This window comes from Hibiscus syriacus, unplaced genomic scaffold, assembly GCF_006381635.1.
Source record: "Hibiscus syriacus cultivar Baekdansim isolate YM2019G1 unplaced genomic scaffold, ASM638163v2 tig00111983_pilon, whole genome shotgun sequence".
In the NCBI taxonomy this organism is placed as follows: Eukaryota; Viridiplantae; Streptophyta; class Magnoliopsida; order Malvales; family Malvaceae; genus Hibiscus; species Hibiscus syriacus.
The window spans coordinates 688396-709903 of NW_024063228.1; the positions used below are offsets into that span (position 1 = coordinate 688396).

Genomic DNA, 21508 nt, shown 5'->3' on the forward strand with positions numbered 1-21508 from the left:
ATGGGCACGGTTGTTGGCACGTATTAAGGAGATGCATATGTTGCTTTCGACGCTCTTTTTTTTTCTCATGTTTGATGTAGGGTTTATATATAAAGATTGCTTTAATATAAAATAAATGTTCAAATTATACTATTTTTTCTATTGAGGTATTTAAATTATTTTGTTGTTAATTTAGATGTTTAATGTTACAAATGTTATATTTCAAGTATCCAACCATAATGACTATTACAAACGTATTATATTGTGATAATTTTGAATTTTTTTTTAAAAAAAAAGCTTAAAAATAATTTATTATTATAATATATATATATATATATATATATATATATTAAAATCTCCCCTCCTAACTATATATATATATATATAATAAATTATTTTTAAGCTTTTTTTTTTAAAAAAAAAGGGAGGCCAAGGAGAAGCATGCTCAAAACCAAGGGGGCAAGGCTAACTTGCAATGGCTTCTCATATATCGGATTTGCTTTTGTTTCTATACAAAATTGTAATGGTCTATTGTGTTAACAGGTCCAACTTCAATGTGGGTATTGGTAGCAAACATAGCCCATAAGAACTATTAAAGGCGAAGCTGAAGCCCAATTCATGGGCAAAGCTTGATGAAGATGGAGGATCAAGTGGAAGTTTTGAGGGAAGTATTCGGCGAATCATCGTCAGACAGTGAAGACCTCGATCCCCAACTGAACAGCAAGCAAATCGCAGACCCAATACCCTCATGGGAAGAAATCAAGAAAATCAATGGATTATGGCTATGCAGGAACTTTCTGTCTCCTCAACACCAATCTTCTCTGGTTTCTTCCGTATTAAAAGGTTATTTTCTTTCTCACAATGATTAGATATCTCTGATGTTTGATTTCGTCGCTGATGGATTTGGTGGGTTTTGTTTGCAGAAGGCTGGTTCAACGAAGATTCTCACAATCAGGTACGTGGACACTTTCCTATATGCTAGAAAACACTCAATTTGTGGATGTACAATGGGCAGTGGTTTAAGGGTGGGTTTAGTATTTCTTTTTTTTGGGGGGGGGGGAAGTTTTTATCTAATCGGATCTCTCAGTTCAGTGCTTCTGCTTTATGTTATGTCTTTAATCATGTTTAATTCAGGCCATGAGATTTGGGGATCTCCCAGCATGGGCTATTGAGCTTTCTAGCTCTATACGTGAAGCCATCCTCGTTGGGGATCATGTATCTGAATCCATAGACTTGGTTACCTCTAATGGGGGCACCGAACCCTGTTTGTTACCGTCGAATTTATTGTGGAGAGAACCTCTGTTTGATCAACTTATTGTGAATGTATACCATCCAGGTGAGGTGCGACATTAACATTATGTAGTTGGTCCAAAATCAATGAGCAACATCTTCATGATAAGTTCGTAATTTTTATTTATTTATTTAGGGAATCTGTGCTCATGTTGACCTTATGCGATTTGAAGATGGAATTGCCATTGTGTCACTAGAGTCATCATGTGTGATGCACTTCACCCGTGTCGAAGAAGGAGGCTCTGACATTAATAAGCATGGTGAAAAGCATCCAATCCCTGTTCTCTTGACTCCGGGTTCTCTGGTTCTAATGTCGGGTGAAGCTCGGTATCAATGGAAACACGAGATAAACCGCAAGCCGGGGTTTCAGATATGGGAAGCGCAGGAACTGGTTCAGGAGAGGAGAATTTCCATAACCTTGAGAAAGCTGTGCCAGGTCGACTAGCTTGCCATGAAGAACACTTGCTATATCTTTTATGTTATTTGGTTTTAGTTCAGCTTCATAGATCCCTCATGAAAATGGTCGATAATGGAGACAATTCCCCTACTCGGGTTCTATGCTCGGGGAATATTATATAGTAGCAGTGTTCATCAGAAGAACTTGGAATATCGACAATATATACTTCAAAACGATGAACTTGTAAGAAGCAACAGAGAAATCAAAAGGACATGTTTCTTTCTAATCAATCTATTGAACAAACGTGCAGCTTGATCTTATTTGATTTACAAAACACACACACACAACTATCATTTGACCGATGTATGCTTCAAAGGAAGACGAGCTTTAAATTTACAACGACCAAGAACGCAGCCCATGCCAAACAAGGCAAAACCAAGTTACCAGCAATCGGATTCACTTTTCCGAAATCCCTGGAACACCCAAGCAGAGTCGCAACCATCGCCAAGCTCACAAGTAACCCGGCCCAACTGGCTCCCATCCAAAACACGGTCGGTAACCAAGCCAAGCTCAATCCTAAGTAAGCCGTATAAAGAAAAAAAGCTGTCGGCCTGATGTGAAACCCGCCGTCAGCCCAAACGAACCAAGCCGAGAGACCCATCAGGAAGCTCTCGGCCAAGCAAGCTGTATGTAAAAGCCACGAAGGAGGGAACCAGAAGGGTTTGGGTTGAGCGCCATAACCACGACCTGAACCAAACAGGTAGATATTCAATAAGGTGAGAGACAAAGGGAGCGAAACTGCTATGACTAACGATCGTAGGCCACGTTTGGCCATTTCCATCCTCTTTTCTCGCCTGTTTCTGCTCTTCTCGTTGGTGGTAGCGGTAGCGGAAGCGGCGGAGGTAACACCGGAATCATCCCTGGAACGTTGTCTAAGATTCTGGGAATCCATGGGAGAAAGCAACGGAGATTAATTGGAGGCTGTAGTTTTATGATTGAAGATGGATTCCAGGAGGGTTTATGTAAGGAGAGCAACATTTTGGGGAGGCAAACAAAGAGTGACAGGTGGCGGAGTAATTGTTTGAAGGATGGACAATGACAGCGACGGTCATACACGTGGATGAGAAACGTGGCCATTCGGTTTTGGGGGGACGGCTTTTTTGTCGACATAAAGCTGGGTGTTCCTAGTGCTTCTGGGGAGACAGATTTAATCAGTATGTAAGCGGATAACATTTGACTAAAATAGAATACGACTGGATAAGTTCTTCTGCACTTACTACTTTTGGTTTTCTATGTCTTGGGAATACACGGTGAATTTTAGAATTTAAATCCTAGAAAATTTAATGATTGGTAATATAATTTTATTATTTTTTCTTAAAATAATAAAAAAAATATATGGATTACCAAACATTAAATGAATATGTTTATAAATGTGAAATGAATTAAATATAAATATTTAATAAATAAATAAATATAAATATAATATTAAAAAATTAAATGAGCACATATCAAACATAAATACTTTTAAATATAAATAAATATAAATATAACCTTATTTTGTTCAAACACACTTCATTAACACTTATTTTACCCATAGCAAAAAATATAAATAAGCATGAATAGTAAACCAAAAGTGAGAGTTTAGAGGAGAAGAGTGATGAACAAGGGTTTGGGTTTGTAAATGTGTAGTCGAGTATCCATCAAATGGATCTATTTTCAGTATAAAGCCCAAATCAAACGGTCCACAATCTAACCCAAGTATCCTACTCTTTCATTTTCGACTCCTGCAATTTCCTTCTTCATCAATACACAAGCCAACACAAATTCAACCCAATATACAGAAGAAAAAAAGAGGGAAAAAAATCATGGCAGTGAAAAACTCAACATCAGCTCATGGAAAACGTTCGAGGAGAAAAGCCGATGATTCATCTTCTCTGATCCCCAAACTTATGAAAACCCCAAAAACAACAATGGCTTTAGCTTTACTCATCATTGACTCCGTCCTCGTTTCCTTCATCATCGCTTACGTCCCTTGTAAGATTTCGAAAATCCTACTCTCTTTCTGTTATTTCCCCCTCTCTTCCCTGTATAATTGAGCTCATGGTTACTTCTCGCGGTTTTTAATTTTCAGATACGAAGATAGATTGGGACGCTTACATGTCTCAGGTGTAGTAATTTTTATCCTAATCTAGCTAATTTCCTTCCTGGGTTTATTTGGGTGTTTGTTTTTATTTAATGAGATAATGTTTTTTCAAGATGACAGGTTAGTGGGTTTCTTGGAGGAGAAAGGGATTATAATTTCCTTCTTGGGGACACTGGGCCGCTTGTCTACCCGGCTGGTTTCCTTTATGTTTACTCTGCTATTCAGTATGTTACTGGAGGACAAGTTTTTCCAGCTCAGGTGATCGTTGTAGTTAGGCAAATTGAATTTTCTTGCCTATGACATGTGCTTTATGTAAACTGGTTTTGCATGCTGACATTTTTGTTTTGTTGTTGGTCGCAGATTTTGTTTGGGGTTTTATACACCATAAACCTGGGAATTGTCTTATTAATCTATGTAAAGACTGACGTGGTATGGAATTTGCTTTTGTTCACAGTTCAAGCACTAATATCATGCAAAATTCATAAAGCTGAGAAATACATGTCTTTAACTGAGTGCTCTCAATGCTGGAAACTTGTATACTTGAGATCACTTGATTTTAGTTATGATTCTCTGATACCATTTTCACACTTAAGCACTACTAACGTTTGTATCTTTTCTCGTCAGAAACAATCAAATCTCTGGAAAAGGAAAATGTTCTTTATTGTTGATGTTTCTTGCTCTATTTTGTATCAGTGCTTCTTTTTTTTATTAGCATTTACTGTTCTCATAACGTCTTGCAGGTTCCATGGTGGGCTCTTAGCTTGCTTTGTCTTTCAAAGCGAGTTCACTCAATATTTGTGCTTCGACTGTTTAATGATTGTTTTGCAATGACATTCCTCCATGCTGCAATGGCATCCATTCTTTTTGGGTGGTGGCGATTCGGGTTGATTATTTTTAGGTAGTATGCTTACTTTATCAACACAATCTTTTATTCCCTTTTAAGAAGGAACAGAAAAGAAGTTGATCCTACTTTCTCTCTTTTTTATGTGTAGTGCTGCAGTTTCAATAAAGATGAATGTCCTCCTCTTTGCTCCATCTCTTTTTATACTCATGATAAAGGTGCATTATCTTCTGCTTGATTATGTTTTTCTAGTAATTAACAACTAGGTTAATTATTTTACTTAAAACAGTTGCATATTTCTTTGTTATCACCTCTTATAACAGGCTATGAATATCAGTGGGGTAATATCAGCTTTAGCAGGTGCGGCACTTGTGCAGGTGTGTCAGCTATTCCTTTTTGGCCCTTGATGACTCATTACTAGCATTGGAATTTCCTGATAATCGGGATTTCTAGTTCTAATTTCCTTGCTTTACCGATAACACGGGAAGTAGATATATAAATCTCCATGCATCTTAATTTATATTCAATGTGTTTAGGTAAGTTGGACTACCGCAAGTAATTCTGTGGCAGGAGGCATTGCCTGTCAATATGTTTATTCTTTTCTACATACTCAGTAAAAGGTTCTGCAGATTGTGCTTGGGCTGCCATTTCTAGTTTCGTATCCAATTGAATATATATCGCGTGCCTTTAATCTTGGACGTGTTTTCATCCACTTCTGGTAATTTTATAGCATTGAAAATGCTCACCGTTATCCTTAGTTTCCAGTTAATAACATGTTGACAGGATTAGTCAGTAGCATCTTTTCTGAATGGTGGTAAATGGAAATATTGTTTATGTAATTTTTCTTGGATTATTGATATTGCAAGGAATACTAGCTTCATAGTTCATCAACTAGATCGATTTTCTTTTGCGCATGGGACTACAGATTAGATTGGATTGCTAGATCAAAATCTGACCTGAAAGAATTCTGAAGTTGAGAAATTTGTTGTTTAGCCCTTTATAAATCCTTTTGATAAGAAATTATTTATTTGGTCTCCTTAATGATTGTCTGCCCTTTTGCAGTCAATGAACTTAGTATTTAAATCTCACACACTTGCCTTAGAATATAAAAAGCCGTATAGTTTTCAGAGATTACGAGATACTATTCTGAGTAATTTTTTTCAAGGGATAATGGTTCAGGATGACATTTACTAAGGGGTTGTATGCATAAGTTTGCTTGTCACTCTTTATTTTGCAGTGGTTTTTTGTGAATAGCGCTATACTTTATTGTTTTCTCGACAATACTTTTTGTAACTTTCACAACAATGGGTGTTGTTGAGGTCTAACTTTGACTTTTATTCTTTGCCAGGTCTGTCAACTTCAAGTTCATTCGTGAACCAATTTTTGTGTCGAAGGAATTTGCCATCACTTTACTGATTGCTCACCTTGTTTTGCTTATAGTATTTGCTCATCATAAATGGTGCAAGTAAGTAAAATGGCTTATGTTCTCTTAGTAGTAAATGCTTAATGTGTGGTCACCAGGTTTTATTTTTTCAGGAAAAAGCTAGTTTGGGGAATGTTTGTGCTGTTTATCATAAAATTTATAAATTTAACCTTTTAGGCAATATTTGTTTGCCATGTAAATTGTATAAATCATTTTGATTGCTCTTATATATGACTTGTAGGCATGAAGGTGGGCTTTTTAAGTTTTTATATTCAAGGATTAGGTGTTGTTTGTCATCGTCCAGTTCTCCTTGGCCAAAACCCCTCAAGAAAGAACGTAAGTCTTGACCCTTCTGTGATTTTTCCCTCTATTTCTCTTCGTTGCAATACTAAATTTGGTGGCAATGAATCTACAGATATTGTGACGACCATGTTTTCTGGAAACTTCATTGGCGTTATATGTGCCCGTTCATTGCATTATCAATTCTACTCTTGGTGAGTGTCCTGCTAGTACAAATGCCTTTGTATTCATATCTTCAACACCTCCCATGATACATATAATTATGGACAATCTAGATAAGTTCTTTTCTAGTTTGTATATATTTGATATATGCTCTACACAATCGTTTAAGTGGAATCACACATTCAGATCCCTCATCTGGTCTTAACTATAGTCTCTTGGTGCAGGTATTTCTATAGTTTGCCTTACCTATTATGGATAACACCTTTCCCTACGTTGCTTCGGTAACTTCTTTACCCCAACGCAGTTTTGAATAAATTCGGTGCAGTTACTTCTGTATAATAATTCTTTATTCTTTCGCTTGTTCAGTGTGCTTATTTTCGTTGGAGTGGAGCTGTGCTGGAATGTGTTCCCATCCAACTTGTATTCATCTATTCTGCTCCTTTGTCTGCACTTACTTATACTGTTGGGTTTGTGGTATTCTACGCCCGAAAATCCTTACGCGAGTGAGAAGTCGGTTAGTCGAAAGGAAAAATGAAGCACCCAACCATTGTATGAACTTTCTTCATTTTACCATTCGATGAAATGATGAATCCATTCATTTCTTAAAGGTTTAATCATACCCCCGACCCTTGTATTCTTAAGATATAGAAATTTTAGTTTGCTTTGAATTTCTGTGAGGTTGGTCTCTTGTTTGATTTGTAGAGTAAAGTTCAATTAATAACAGTTATTTCAATTAAATTCCAATGTGACATTTTATTATTCAAAGATATGATTTTAAAATTAAAGTCTTATAACAGACTAAAATTTAATAGAAGAGAGTTTATAGTGCTTTTACTTGGATAGAAGAAAAAAATTTCGGAATTAAAAGGTTAGGACTAAATTCAAAAGTCCAATTAGTAAAGGTACCGAGGGTATAATTAAGATAAATTATAATGTATGATTAGGCTTTCACTTGAAGGGATTTAGGGCATAGTTAGACCAAAATAAAATACAAAAGCAGATTGTTTGTTTTTGAAAGGAATACAAAAGGCAGATGAGACTTGCTCCGGAAGGGATCCATTCCCCGTGTTTAAATTTTGAATTCACTCGGCGCGCTCGCTCACTCACTCACTCCTTTCTTATTTGGGCTTTTGCTTAAAATGCTCAATCACAAAAATACCCTTTAATTTGAAATATTTTTCTCTATTATAAGTAGTATTACTAAAAGAAATTATATGCTTCGCTATATGAAAATATATTATTCAAACACGTACGCGTGTATATCAAAACTCGGTATAAATAAATTTTCATTTAAAAGATCTAATCTTACTAAAAATAAGAACATCCAAGATCCACTGCAATGGTTAACGTTATTTCCTTTCCTTCTTCTTTCTCCATTTTAGCATCGTTCGAACTGATAATCTTCCTCAATATCACTTTGCTCCTAATCCTTTTTAATTGCTCAGAACGCTACGATCTAAAAAGTCATATCATTTTTTTCATAAAGGATTTGAAATAAACGGCTACTTGTTTTAGATCCGTTCTCTTAAACTCGTGGATATAGATGGTTTTTGTTAGTTAGGGATTTTGATATATATTTTTTTCGATTCAGTAACGTTTTTTTGGGTGATTAAAATTGTTTGTGCTTGAAATGCTGGCGTTCGGGTTTAATTTATGGGCTCTGTTATCACTCTTTCTGTCTTAGTGTATTATGAGACTGGAAACTTAACTGATGACATGCAATTCCTTGTTCTTTTTGAGAATTTTCATAATTCCTATGCAGTTTCCGCCCAAGTTCGAAAGAAAATTGATTGTTTGTGTAAAGTTCGTTAGAGGAGAACAGTTTCTAGGTAGTTGAGGATTTGATCAACTAATGCTATGAGATATGATAGCTGTCTGTTATACTTTCAGGACGGTCATAATTCGGACGAGTCGAAGCAAAACACTGCTGATATGACTGTTTTTGTAAGTTCCTAACCTTTTCTTTGTAAGATGAAAGAACTGCTTTTAATGAATGATGTTTATGCTAGAACCATGATGGCATAATCACTGCCGATTTTGATTCATATTGAATTGTTAAGATTGCCCTAGTTGGATAATACTCTCTAATGGATGTAAATCAGTAATCGGTTGCTTTGGTTTTCTAATTTCCTTTATTATAAGTGTTTGATATCGATTTCTTTGATTTTTATAGGTGCAAAATCTTCTTCAACAAATGGTGAGTTATAATTGGACCCTCTTTTGTTGGATTTTTGATTTCTGTGTTGACGGATTTTTGTTTGCAGCAATCTAGGTTTCAAACAATGTCTGATTCCATTATCACCAAGAATATCCTTTCAAATGTTCTTTCATAAGATATAAGCTTTTGTCAACAATGTCTGATTAAGTAAATAGTTTGTCGTAAATGTTACTTACTGGAAAGATTCTTTCTTGTTGAGCTTCTAGTTCTATTGTTACATAAATAGATTGAATTGTGTAGTCTTTAGTTTAGTTATTCATTTGCAGGAAATCCTAGACTTATAAGACTAGGACGTTTTCTGATACAGTGATGTGAACCTATATCTAATAATTGTTATGTTGGCGTGATTTGAAGAAGTTCAAAACTTTCTTATGTTTCGATGGTTTAGCATTACTTTAAATGAAAATAGTTATGCATCACTGACAAATATGGGACATGTATTGTTTACTTAACTCCTAAGCACTTGACGACATGGGAAACCGTATAAACGAGTTGGAGCAAAGCATAAATGACCTAAAAGCAGAGATGGGAGTGGATGGCTTCTCATCCCCTTTAGAACCATCAAAGCAAAACTCGGATGATGCAAAGCAAGATGGAGGCTCAGCATAATACTCGGCCGAAGACTATAGCTTTGCAGTTGCTTGTGACTTTAATTTGGTGGTAACTGGTTTTGTTTGAGAAAAATATTGTCGAGAAAGGGACTTTACTGAGAATCCCCATCGCCATTTTTACTTGTGTTAAGTATTTTCGATGAACTGTGAGAAAACAATTATCTGCATTAAACACCAGTAGATGCACTGTTTGTTGGGCGAGTCATAGATGTAACTAATCTGCAGTAAACAATATGATGTGATTGTTAACATTCCTGCTTTATTCATTGGACTTGGCCGGCTGTTATGCAGTTCCCAGCTTTGTTGGCCATACTCATGTGCAGAATGCTATCACCAACACTTCTGATGTGTAATTCTCATGGGATGCTGTGATCTACAATGCTTCAAAGCTCTGTGCTAACTTTTAGGTCAATAATCTGTCGAAAGTGTCTCGTTGAAACCTCTTGTAATTGTTCCACCAGCTGCAAATACGATCCTCAGGAGCTCAACCTCAGCTTTGAGTTGCAGTCTACGATACAGAAAGGGTAGCTCCGGTCTGAATGAGACCTTGGACCAGACCTAGTGATATATGATAGACTAGACGACCAACCAAAGCACGCAGAAAAAGTTCTCCTTTATATACGATCAAGTTCAGGAGGAAATGAAACAGTTTTGACGATGAAAACTGAGATCAAGGAAGAACAATATTGGTCTTAATCATGGTGGATTGAAATGCAACGAGTAAAATAAATGCATACAAACATGAACGACTAGCCATTTAGTTTGAATTCCTTAATTAAAAAATCGCCTCTAATGTTTTTTATTATTTTCATTTTGGTCCCAATCCTTAATTAAAAAATGATGCTCGTCTATTTCCTTTAACATAAATTCATAAAAACCAAGTTCCTCAATCGAATGACGTTTGATATAAGGGTGAAAGCCGATATTGTAGTGCACTGTGGTTGAGGAAGAACAGTATTGGCCTTAATCATGGCCGATTGAAATGCAGTAACTAGAAAGAAAGAAAAAACATACAAAGAAGATTGGTTAGACATTATGTTTGAATTCCTTATTCAAACTTGTTTATACGAGATTTATGATGGGTTGATGATCATTAGTCTCCATTTATATTTTATAGAGGGAAAGGAAGATGGGAAAATCTGGTATCCCGTCATGCATGCCACGATGTATACATAGGTCGGGCAAGTGTGTAATTTAATTAAAATTATATTAATTTATAATTTTTGAAGGTATTTAACTAAAATACTTAATTAATATTATGTTTATAGATTGTTCAAAGTTCGAAACATATAAGTACATATATAGTGCATGCTTCTTTCTAAATTCTAATAGCATGCAGGTTTATTTCCAAACTAGAAGGTAAATTAACTAATTAAGGGGCAGATAGGTTTATTTCTAATAGCATGCACTGTTGAGTTACTCCTGTCGTTGAGTCGTGATCGCATAACACCATATATGATGCAGCCTCGTAGAGAGTGATTCCAGCCGCCAACTAAATAAAGAGAATATTACAAAGAGTAACGGTGATTTGAGAATTGAGATTAGATTCAGAAAATGAAGGGAAAGGAGTTACCTTTCGTTCAGGGTTGCAGACAATCGAAGGCATAGTTCCAGCGTAATATTGTTTTAAAAGATAGGAAAAATAAACAGCTGCAAACAGAAAGCTGTTTGTATTGGCGTAAAAATTGAATGGAGGATCCAAAGTGACATTTAAAACGTCGAAAAATCCGGAAAAAACTTATGCGCTTAAATTCAACTGTGGCATTGGAAGTGGAGTCTTTAGTGATGTGATGTTTGCTATATACCCTGCAAAATATCAAAACTTAATCTACCCCAAATTACGCATCACTGCATGCTTTTCTCATTCAACCAATACCATACTTTTCATCTAAATCGAAACAACCATTGAAACAACACGTTTTAAATTCAACTGTGGCATTGGAAGTGGAGTCTTTAGTGATGTGATGTTTGCTATATACCCTGCAAAATATCAAAACTTAATCTACCCCAAATTACGCATCACTGCATGCTTTTCTCATTCAACCAATACCATACTTTTCATCTAAATCGAAACAACCATTGAAACAACACCGTTTCACCCCTTTTTTATTACTGAAAATTAGCATTTATAAGCAATAAATTAAAGAGTTAGAAGAGGGAAAATAGGATATAGTTTACAAAAGGAAAGGAGAAAAACGGATAAATAGACTAGAGATGTAGTATCCACGTACAAGCAATTTACCAACCAATAAATGTAAACCCAACTTTAAGTTGTTAAGCAATTAATGTTAATTTTGCCCCCAATTTGCATGTGGTGTACGTCATCGCGTCCATGAATGGGTTCTCCTCACTATAAAAGGAGAACCCCCGGATGAGTTTCATCAAGGAATTTAAACAAAATGGCTACTCGATCATGCTTATGTGTAAAACTTGGGCTCCTACAGTGGTGGAATCAATGGAAGCAAATGAGCGATTGGCAACATCAATGGTTGTTCATAATTTCGACCGAGTTGGTCATACTTTTGTCGTGTCGTGCATACGCCGTAATGTCGGAGAAGAAGACCAAACATTTAGAGTTGATTTACGACAGAAATGGTGTGATTGTGGTCGTTTTCAGGCATGGAAATATCCATGTGCTCATGCAGTCGCTGCATGTATGTATGCTGGTGTAAGCGTATACACTTATGTTGATGAATGCTTTCACCTACGTAGGATATTAAATGTCTACAGCTATGCGTTCAGACAGATCCCGAATGAATCATATTGGCCCAGAAAAGATCATGACGAATGGCTGCCAAATCCAATGCTTCGCAGAAGTCCAAAGGGTTGACCTGGGTCCACTCGTATTCATACCAGTATGGATTTCCATGCTAGAGATCATTAGTAATGATATATGTATTTCTATGAATTTCTATGTATTTCTAAGATTTAGTAATGATTAGTAATAATGAAATTATTATTAATATTTAATGATTTAATAGTAATGATTTAGTAATGATTAGTAATAATGAAATTATTATTAATATTTAATGATTTGATATTAATGATTTAATAATGATTAGTAATAATGAAATTATTATTACTTTTTAATGATTTGATAATAATGATTAGTAATGATTAGTAATAATAATTTATTATTAATATTTAATGATTTGATATTAATGATTTAGTAATGATTTGATAGTAATGATTTACGACTTGAACAATGAATAATGTTGGTTAATTAACCATATTTCGTTACATAAAAATTATAATAATGATTTAGTAATGATTAGTAATAATGAAATTATTATTAATATTTAATGATTTGATATTAATAATTTAGTAATGATTAGTAATAATGAAATTATTATTCATATTTAATGATTTGATAGTAATGATTAGTAATAATGAAATATTATTATATTTAAGGATTTGATTAATGATTTAGTAATTAGTAATAATGAAATTATTATTAATTTTTAATGATTTAATAATTATAATTAGTAATGATTGGTAATAATAATTTATTATTAATATTTAATGATTTAATATTAATGATTTAGTAATAATTTGATAGTAATGATATACGACTTGAACAATGAACAATTTTTGGTTCAATTAACCATATTTTCGTTTCATAACTAGTAATGAAATTATAATAATGATTTAGTAATGATTAGCAATAATGAAATTATTATTAATATTTAATAATTTGATATTAATGATTTAGTAATGATTAGTAATAATGAAATTATTATTAATATTTAATGATTTGATAATAATGATTAGTAATGAAATTATTATTAATATTTAATGATTTGATATTAATGATTTAATAATGATTAGTAATAATGAAATTATTATTAATTTTTAATGATTTGATAGTAATGTTTAATAATGATTAGTAATAATAATTTATTATTAAATAATGATTTGTTATTAAATAATTTTCGTTACATAACAGTAATGTCGAATGATTGATCATTATAAATATGTCGAATTTGTTAAGGTTTGAAAAAACTAGTCTAATTTCAATATTAAATTTGTAACAAATAACAAACTAGTTTACAATTGTTGCCGATGTCGGGGTGTTGTTGAATGATAATGTTGGGGCGGACGTCTGATGCGTTGTGGCCGTTGCGGTTGCTCAGGAGTATGATACCCATCCTCCTCATTCATTGGGGGCATTTGAACTGACATGTGTTCAAAGTCATACGTCGACGAAAACATGTGAGAGTAGATGGATGCATCAGGCTGCACAAACTCTGGTATGTATGCATCGCCGAATGGTTGTGGTGCGCTATTATCCACATCGGTCATTTTCGCTTCAGGTTGTTGAGATGAACTCCCACTCCCACTTGGTAGAGAGTATTCAGCTTTACCAAATCTTTTCTTAAACCTAAAAAATTGTCGCCTCTCTATAATTGTTGTCAAGAATGACTTTCCATTATCCAAAAAATAAGCAAGGTAAGCCGAAGTCTCAAAATTAAAGTCATCGTCTTGAATGTCGTCAAGAGTTGGCATGAATGAAGCCCTATTGTTCCAAGCATTAATGTATGTTGCATGCTTTTCAACCCAATTAACATTTTCTTTACTACGACCATCAAATCTATGCAGCTGGTCATGCGTCTCAACCCAATTCACCTGACGACGACTATCTAAGATTTGGAGGAGGTCATGATCCCATGGACTCCGCGGAATAGGTTGGTGGAAGTGGAATTGCCTCAACACTCTATCCCCAAATTGGATCTCAACAAAAGCAAAATTGATCAATGGTGTAATAGCACACCAATATTGAAACCCATCTAAAATATCGTGCGGTATCAACGCAAGTATTTCTTCATTCATGTATGGTTTCCAATTAAACTGTAAAATTATAAAAACAATAAAATTTATTTAAATCAAATAATATAGTTAATTTAAATAATAATTAAAAATAACAGATTATACATACCTCCTTTTTTGCCTTAATGTCGATCTTCAGCCTGAACTCTTTAATGTTGTTGTGCACCAACCCCGTGCCTTCAATTTTATGCCTCCATCTATATATCAATCAAAACAAAAATATGGTCATTTTTATTTTATAATTAATATTTTATATTAAAATAGAGAATTCATATTACCTTCTGGCAAGCAGAAAGTCAACCGCAGTCCGACTAATCGGTGTTAGAAACGGAAGTCTATGCCAAGCCCATGACTGTAGCAGCAACAGACACCACCGATTTCTGCTGTATTATTGTCATTCACGACTAATGACGCCTTGCACATCTCACGATACAAGAACGCCAATATCGCCGATCCCCAGCTATATTGCCTATTATTCTCAAAATTTCTTAAAAAAGAAGATACTGAGTGTGAACATAACTACCGGATTTATCCGGCATTAAAATACCCCCAATCAACTGTAATATATATGCTCGTGTTGCATATATAATTTCGTGCTCCGTACTATTTGGTTGAAGCTAAATTCATTCTTCAACCATGACAACCTCACACGCCACCCTTTACACTCTGGTGGTACGGGCGTTTTCCTAAGAAACAAGCTACAAAGTTGTGCAACGTTATTAAACTCATGTGACATTACCACTGACATCTCATTTGTTTGGACCCCGAGTTGCAATGCCACATCCTCCAGAGTTATGTACATTCTCCACACGGCAAATGAAACGTGTGCGTTTCTGGTCTCCAACTCTCAATCAAGGCACTGATCAAACAGGTGACCAACTTGTAATCTCGCACAAATGTTACATACCAAAATCCAGCCTCCTGCAAGTTTTCTTCTATCAATCTGTGTGGCTTGGGCACTTTATGTAGCCGAAGACGAAGGACTCGCTGCTCGTCCTCCTGCAATTAAATATTTCAAAAAATTTATCACAATCATAAAATAATATTCAAATATTTATTAATTATAATTCATTAAACAAATATTTTATTCACCATTATTCCCAAATGACTTGAAATATGTTCATTGTCAAGCCTCAACAGTGGAATTTGGTCAGCCATTGGAATGAATCTGTAAAAAAAATTAAACAACAATATTTAAAAAACCATTTAATATAATCTAATATAAACTAACTAACTAATTTACAACACTAAACTTTAATATAATAACTTATAATATAATAAACTAACAAACTAACAAACTAAACTTTTTAAAATATAAGTTAAACGTAAACGCTAAACCCTTAAACAACTAATAAAATATTCTTTTATATAACTAAAACTAATAAATTATTTTTTCATTATAATATACTACTAATAAACTTACTAACTAATTTTTTATATAATATAAATTCAACAAACAAATATAACTTAACTATTTAACTACCACAAACTAATTAAATAATTTTTTTTATATAAGTAACGATTAACAAAACAAACTAATTAATTATTTTTTAACTATATAACTATCAAACATACTAATTAAATAATTTTTTATTTATGTATAATATAACTTAAACTAACAATCATATAACCCTAAACTAACAAACTAATTAACTGATTTTTGTTTTACCATAAACCCTAAACTAACAAACTAAACATTTATAATAATAAACTAATTTAAATAAAAAAATTAACTCACAAGAGCCTTATCTCCATTTCTTCTTCTTCCTTTCCTTTCTCCCTTTCTTTCTTTCTCGGCTGTAGTTTCTTCTCCCTTTCTTCTGCTGCAATCTCTTCTCCCTTTCTTCAGCTGCAATCTCTTCTCCCCTTTCTTTCTTTTATGTTCTCACGATAATGCACACCCCATATATAATTTAGGTGTCACCGGCTGCCTCAATTATTTCACCAATAATTGTGCAATTGCAACTATGATAGCAGCTGATTTCACGCTGCAATGGTTCAATAATTGCACCAATAATTCACGGCTCAAATGGTTCACATGCATGCATCAATAGTTGCTCCATGAAGCAGGTGATTTCACGCTGCAATTGCAGCTATGATAGCTGCATGCATGCAGCGGGAGCAGGAGGGGAGCACGTGAAGGAATCTCAGCTTGGTTGCCGAGACTGCTTGGCGACCTACAAGGTCGCTGAGAGTGCATGGCGACCTGTGTTGGGGTGTTGGGGACGTGCATGGCACATGCAGACGTCCAGGGAAGCCGGCGACGTAGTAGGTCGCCCGGAAGGCATGGCGACCTACGGCCACACTGTGGATTTTACCCTATTTCAGCAAATAATATGGGTAGTGCATTATCTCGTGAATTATTTATTTTGAAAGCATTATATCGTGAGTTTAGCCTAGAATCAACGATATAGCACCGGATCTAATCAATGGTCCAGCTCCAATCGGAGTCACCTCTGCCAACGTCGATATCCGCACCAGAAGGTTTATAGATGAATCTGGTTTAGCTAGTCTCGGACATATCAGGTTCATATTTTCCATGGTACATATGGGATTTTAAGATATGCAGTTAATATGTTGTAAAAAGTTCTGATATTTTGCAGGGCTATAGCAAACATCACTTCACTACAGACTCCACTTACGATGCCACAGTTGGATATAAGAGCACAAGTTTTTGCCAAATTCATCGACGTTTTGAATGTCACTTTGGATCCTCCATTCAATATTTACCCCAACACAGACAGCTTTCTGTCTGCAGCTGCTTATACTTCTTATCTTTTAAAACAATATTACGCTGGTATTATGCCTTCGATTCTCGGCAACCGTGAGCAAGAGATAACTGCTTTTTCTCTCTTCCTTTCCTCTTTCGAATAATCTAATCTCAAATCACCGTTACTCTTGGTAATTTTCTTGCATCATATGGTGTTATCCGATCACTACTCAACGATAGTGAAAACAGAACAGTGACGCCTTATACATTCACAGTGGGGAATGTTACAACCTTACTTACTGCACAAATTATTAACCAACTGGGTGGCTGCGGCGTGAAAGATGAAGGTTTGACTGTGCCACTTCCACTCGGAGCTGAGACTCGAACTACCAATAACGTCATACCGGCGGATGTCAACACACTTTCATATAAACGGACTGCACTGGAAATCTTGAGGATCGTGTTTATAACTGGCAACGCCACCAGAGCCGGTGGATTTTTTCCGAATGGTTTCGTGGGGACGCTTTATCAACGGATTGTTGCCCTAAACCAAAGCCAAGAGCTTTGAAGCATTGGGGATCACAACATCCAATGAATGCCAGCTTTTATAATAAGTACCTGCCTCGTCATGCATAGACGAAAAATAAAATGAAGAGACTTATAGTTAAGTCACCTTCTAGTTTGGAAATAACCATGCATGAAAAACACATGCACAAAATATGTTGTTATATGAAGTTACTTCGAGCAATCAATAGACACAATTTCAGGGATGGAGTTAAAACTCTAGTTCAATGATAAAATATAACTAGATATAAAATATAATAAAAGATGACAATTATTGCAAAAATAATTTCTAAATACAAGCACATCTACTGTAATAAAAATGAAAAATACGTTTGAAAAAAAATACAAGTACATCTACTGTAATAAACTATACGATGGATACCAGCAGGGAAAACTCTGCCGCGTATGGCGGCGTTGCGGGTTCCGAAAAGGATTCTCAGAGTCTCTGGTTCGGTACGTGAGACTGCCAGGGAGTTGACATCCGCTGGCACGACATTAACGGTAGTTCGATTCTCCGCTCCGAGTTGGAGCGGCACAACCAGGCCTTCCTCTTTCACACCGCACCTCCCACGTAGGTTAACCCCCTCTGCAATAATGTCGGTGAGATTCCTCACCGTTAATGTATAAGGCGGCATCGTCGCGTTGAAGTTGGCGTAGAGTCTGGCTCGGATAACTCCCAATTCCGCCGCGTTGGTACGTGTGATTTCAGACAGCAACTAAACGAAGAAAAACGAAGGCAGTGATTTTGAGAATCGGATTCAAAAGAAGAAAGGATGGGAGAGAAGAGTAGTTACCTGCTGTTCAGCGTTGTCGACAATGGCAGGGGCAATTGCACCTTATCCTTCATATTGTACCAAAAGACTAGTAATAAGGCCCGCTAAGAGCAGATATCCGATACTGTTATTGTAAACATTGAACCAAACCCGTTAAACCCAAAACGATGGCCAAAGCTTCCGCCCTCAGATCCATCAGTGGCCTTAGGAGCGGCGGATTTAGTATTGTGACGTTTACGATGGCAGATAGAGCTATACAACATATAAGAGACTTCATCCCTTTTCATTTTTGCTTAATTTAATTAAGTTCTGCAATATTATAGGATTTGAAAATTTGGTTTCATTTTGATAATTTTGGACTAATAACTTCTAATTTGTTTCAATTTAAGCCTATTCTTATTGATATAGTTTATGATCGAGCCTAATAAGTTTAGTTTCAGACAATTAGATCCATAATTCATCAAATTAGTTAAAATTGGGGCCAGGTAAGTTAAGCATCTTTCAATTAAGTCTTAAATTGGTTAATAAGAATGACGTTAATATCTTAATTGATTCAAATTTGGACCTTATTATGAAATGGATTAATAAATTTAGCTTCAGTTTATTAATTGTCTTCAATTTGGTCCTAATCTAAGATTTGTAATAATATTCTAAATCTTGAACCTCTAATAATTTTCAATTTAACTTTAGGCATGTATTATTATTCATTTATTCATCTTATTTTACTAACTCCGTCCTCGTAGTCATTCTTTTAATGAGAAAACACAACTTCTTTTAGGGTATGAATTATAGACGCGGTGGGATGCTTTAACTTCATTTCATTTTTGGTCTGCGAGGCAGACAGTTATGACAAAAGCTAGCATGCATTGGATGTTGAGAATGATACCCCACGCTTCAAAGTTCTTAGCTTTGTTTTAGGGCAACAATCCGTTTATAAAGCGTCCCCACGAAACCATTCGGAAAAATTCCACCGGCTTTTGTGGCGTTGCCAGTTATAAACACGATCCTCAAGATCTCCAGTGCAGTCTGTTTATATGAAAGTGAGTTGACATCCGCCGGTATGACGTTATTGGTAGTTCGATTCTCAGCTCCGAGTGCAAGTGGCACAGTCAAACCTTCATCTTTCACGCCGCAGCCCCCTAGTTGGTTACCAATTTGTGCAGTAAGGTTGGTAACATTCCCCACTGTGAATGTATAAAGCGGCACTGCTAAATTTTCCCTGTCGTTGAGTAGTGATCGGATAACACCATATGACGCAGCCTCGTAGAGCGCGATTTCAGTCGCCAACTAAATAAGAGAAAATTACCAAGTCAGTGGAAAAATATATATTAAGTAATTCATTTAATATTCTTAGACTATCATAGATTTAATAAAATAAAAGTATTATATATAAGTTGGACTCGATTCTTATGTGGGTGAGTCCATCACTTGGCTATTACAAGTATAATAATAATATATGTATCTCATAGACAGTTTTTATAATTTTCTTAAAGAATATTAGGTTTAATTCCTTTAAAATATATCAACTTTTCCAATAGAAAGTAGGTACCTCTTGTTCAGGGTTGCCGACAATCGAAGGTATAATTCCAGCGTAATATTGTTTTAAAAAATAAGAAGCATAAGCAGCTGCAAACAGAAAGCTGTTTGTGTTGGCGTAAGTATTGAATGGAGGATTCTGAGTTACATTTATAACGTCGAAAAATTTGGCAAAAACTTGTGGTCTTATATCCAACTGTGGCATTGGAAGTGGAGTCCTCAGTGATTCAATGTCTGCGATAGCCCTGCAAAATATAAAAACTATTTATAAACTTTTTAAACAATAATTAACTGCATGTCTTAAAATCCCATATTATGGAAAATATGAAACGATATGCAAGCAGGACCTTATATGTCCGACGCTAGCTAAACCAGACTCCTCTATAAACCTTCTGGGGAGGTTACCGAGATTGGCAAGGGTAACTCCAATGGGAGCGGGACCTTCGACCAGATCTGGTGATATATCGTTGATTTTACGACCAACTGAAGAACCCAGAAAAAGTACTGCTTTATAAATGTGCAAGTTCAAAGCGTATTGGAACATTTCTCTGGTAGAAGCCAATACTGGGCTGCAGCGAGGTGAAGGAAGAACAGTGTTGGCGTTCATCATGGTGGATTGAAATGCAACGAGTAAGAGAGTAAAAATACATAAGCATGATCGAGTAGCCATTTTTGTTTAAATTCTTTGATGAAACCTACTTGTAAGTGATTTGGGATGGCTACTCCTTTTATAGTGGGGTGAATGAATCTGGTATCCCTTCATGCTTGCCATGCAACTTGACGTCGTACAGCACATGCAAGTTGGGTTAACATTAATTGCTTAAAACTTTTAAGTTAGGTTTACTTTTATTAGTTAATAAATTACATGTACGTCAGACTAGATCTCTAGTTTATTTATTCCTTCTTCTTCTTTCCTTTTTTAAATTATATTGTTTTTTTAATTAATTTATTTGTTTGTAAATGATAATCTTCAGTTCATATAGTAATAAAAATGAAGGATATTATATCAAAAATTACATCTCATATTGATCGAGTTTAGTTCGATTAAAATGATTATTAATTCGTCATACGAGAGAGGTAACGAGTCGAGTTACTTCAAATATTTTATATAATAAATTTTAATTATATTTTATTCGTAATATCAATTAATAAAAATCATAGTATTAACGTACAAATTTTTTAAAACAAATAATTTGAAATAGTTTTGATTAAGAGCTGATTGTCAACTCTGCTATTTGTACACAATAAGTCCACCATTAAACTTGGAAGAGAATTAGGTCCAAGAAATTAAATGTTTCCAAACCTTAAGGTTAAACTAAAATGAATAATAAAGCTGTCATCCCTCGTTACACGGCAAAAGCTCAGTTAGAATCATTGAACAAACATATTCACAGCTTGTATCAAGTATGGATTAGTAATTAATCGACATTAAAAACATCATATTAATCGTGGCGTTCCTAATTAAGTGCTACTACTTTTCTATGGAAAAAAATGTCTTATTTATATTTTTTTTGACAAAATCTTATTAATATTTAAAGATTAAAAATATTGGTGGTATATTTATATTTCTTTTCTTTCTGCCATCCAACTTTATCAGATTTTAATTTGTTTTTAAATTGCAGTAACTTTTAATTTTTATTTCATTTTTTCAATAATAAATTTTAGTTGAGTGATCAAGAATTCATACATATATTCTATTAAACACGGATTTAATTATTAAAAATATATATTTTA

The 21508-nt window shown here is 34.8% G+C and overlaps 6 protein-coding genes across 7 annotated transcripts; 4 read left to right on the top strand and 2 right to left on the bottom strand.

Moving 5' to 3' along the window:
- Positions 1-523: 523 nt before the first annotated feature.
- On the top strand, positions 524-1878 carry LOC120173769 (alkylated DNA repair protein alkB homolog 8). Its single transcript, XM_039180840.1, has 4 exons — positions 524-822; positions 903-934; positions 1114-1320; positions 1406-1878. Exons 1-4 carry the CDS (start codon positions 612-614, stop codon positions 1712-1714), a joined length of 759 nt encoding a protein of 252 aa, XP_039036771.1. The 5' UTR covers positions 524-611; the 3' UTR covers positions 1715-1878.
- An 84-nt stretch (positions 1879-1962) lies between these two features.
- On the bottom strand, positions 1963-2659 carry LOC120173772 (translocator protein homolog). Its single transcript, XM_039180847.1, has one exon. It carries the CDS (start codon positions 2616-2618, stop codon positions 2037-2039), a length of 582 nt encoding a protein of 193 aa, XP_039036778.1. The 5' UTR covers positions 2619-2659; the 3' UTR covers positions 1963-2036.
- Positions 2660-3440: 781 nt separating this feature from the next.
- On the top strand, positions 3441-7181 carry LOC120173689 (dol-P-Man:Man(5)GlcNAc(2)-PP-Dol alpha-1,3-mannosyltransferase-like). The gene is made up of 13 exons (XM_039180772.1): positions 3441-3700; positions 3798-3832; positions 3930-4067; positions 4170-4238; positions 4550-4707; positions 4802-4868; positions 4974-5027; positions 5280-5368; positions 5999-6115; positions 6315-6409; positions 6489-6567; positions 6760-6816; positions 6902-7181. Exons 1-13 carry the CDS (start codon positions 3532-3534, stop codon positions 7068-7070), a joined length of 1296 nt encoding a protein of 431 aa, XP_039036703.1. The 5' UTR covers positions 3441-3531; the 3' UTR covers positions 7071-7181.
- Positions 7182-7858: 677 nt separating this feature from the next.
- On the top strand, positions 7859-9562 carry LOC120173630 (heat shock factor-binding protein-like). Of its 2 annotated transcripts, none has more exons than XM_039180727.1 (5): positions 7859-7877; positions 8426-8479; positions 8709-8732; positions 8800-8842; positions 9217-9562. In XM_039180727.1, the coding sequence occupies exons 1-5, from the start codon at positions 7875-7877 to the stop codon at positions 9360-9362; spliced, it is 270 nt and encodes an 89-aa protein (XP_039036658.1). In that variant the 5' UTR covers positions 7859-7874; the 3' UTR covers positions 9363-9562. The 2 variants fall into 2 exon arrangements, with proteins under 2 accessions (XP_039036658.1, XP_039036657.1); XM_039180726.1 differs by having other exon boundaries at positions 7864-7883.
- A 6596-nt stretch (positions 9563-16158) lies between these two features.
- On the top strand, positions 16159-17478 carry LOC120173750 (desiccation-related protein PCC13-62-like). The gene is made up of 5 exons (XM_039180821.1): positions 16159-16187; positions 16285-16375; positions 16587-16717; positions 16795-17015; positions 17177-17478. Exons 1-5 carry the CDS (start codon positions 16159-16161, stop codon positions 17467-17469), a joined length of 765 nt encoding a protein of 254 aa, XP_039036752.1. The 3' UTR covers positions 17470-17478.
- Positions 17479-19141: 1663 nt separating this feature from the next.
- Positions 19142-20472, bottom strand: LOC120173751 (desiccation-related protein PCC13-62-like). Its single transcript, XM_039180822.1, has 3 exons — positions 20122-20472; positions 19788-20019; positions 19142-19525 (listed from the first exon to the last, which is right to left on the bottom strand). Exons 1-3 carry the CDS (start codon positions 20442-20444, stop codon positions 19142-19144), a joined length of 939 nt encoding a protein of 312 aa, XP_039036753.1. The 5' UTR covers positions 20445-20472.
- Positions 20473-21508: the final 1036 nt, after the last annotated feature.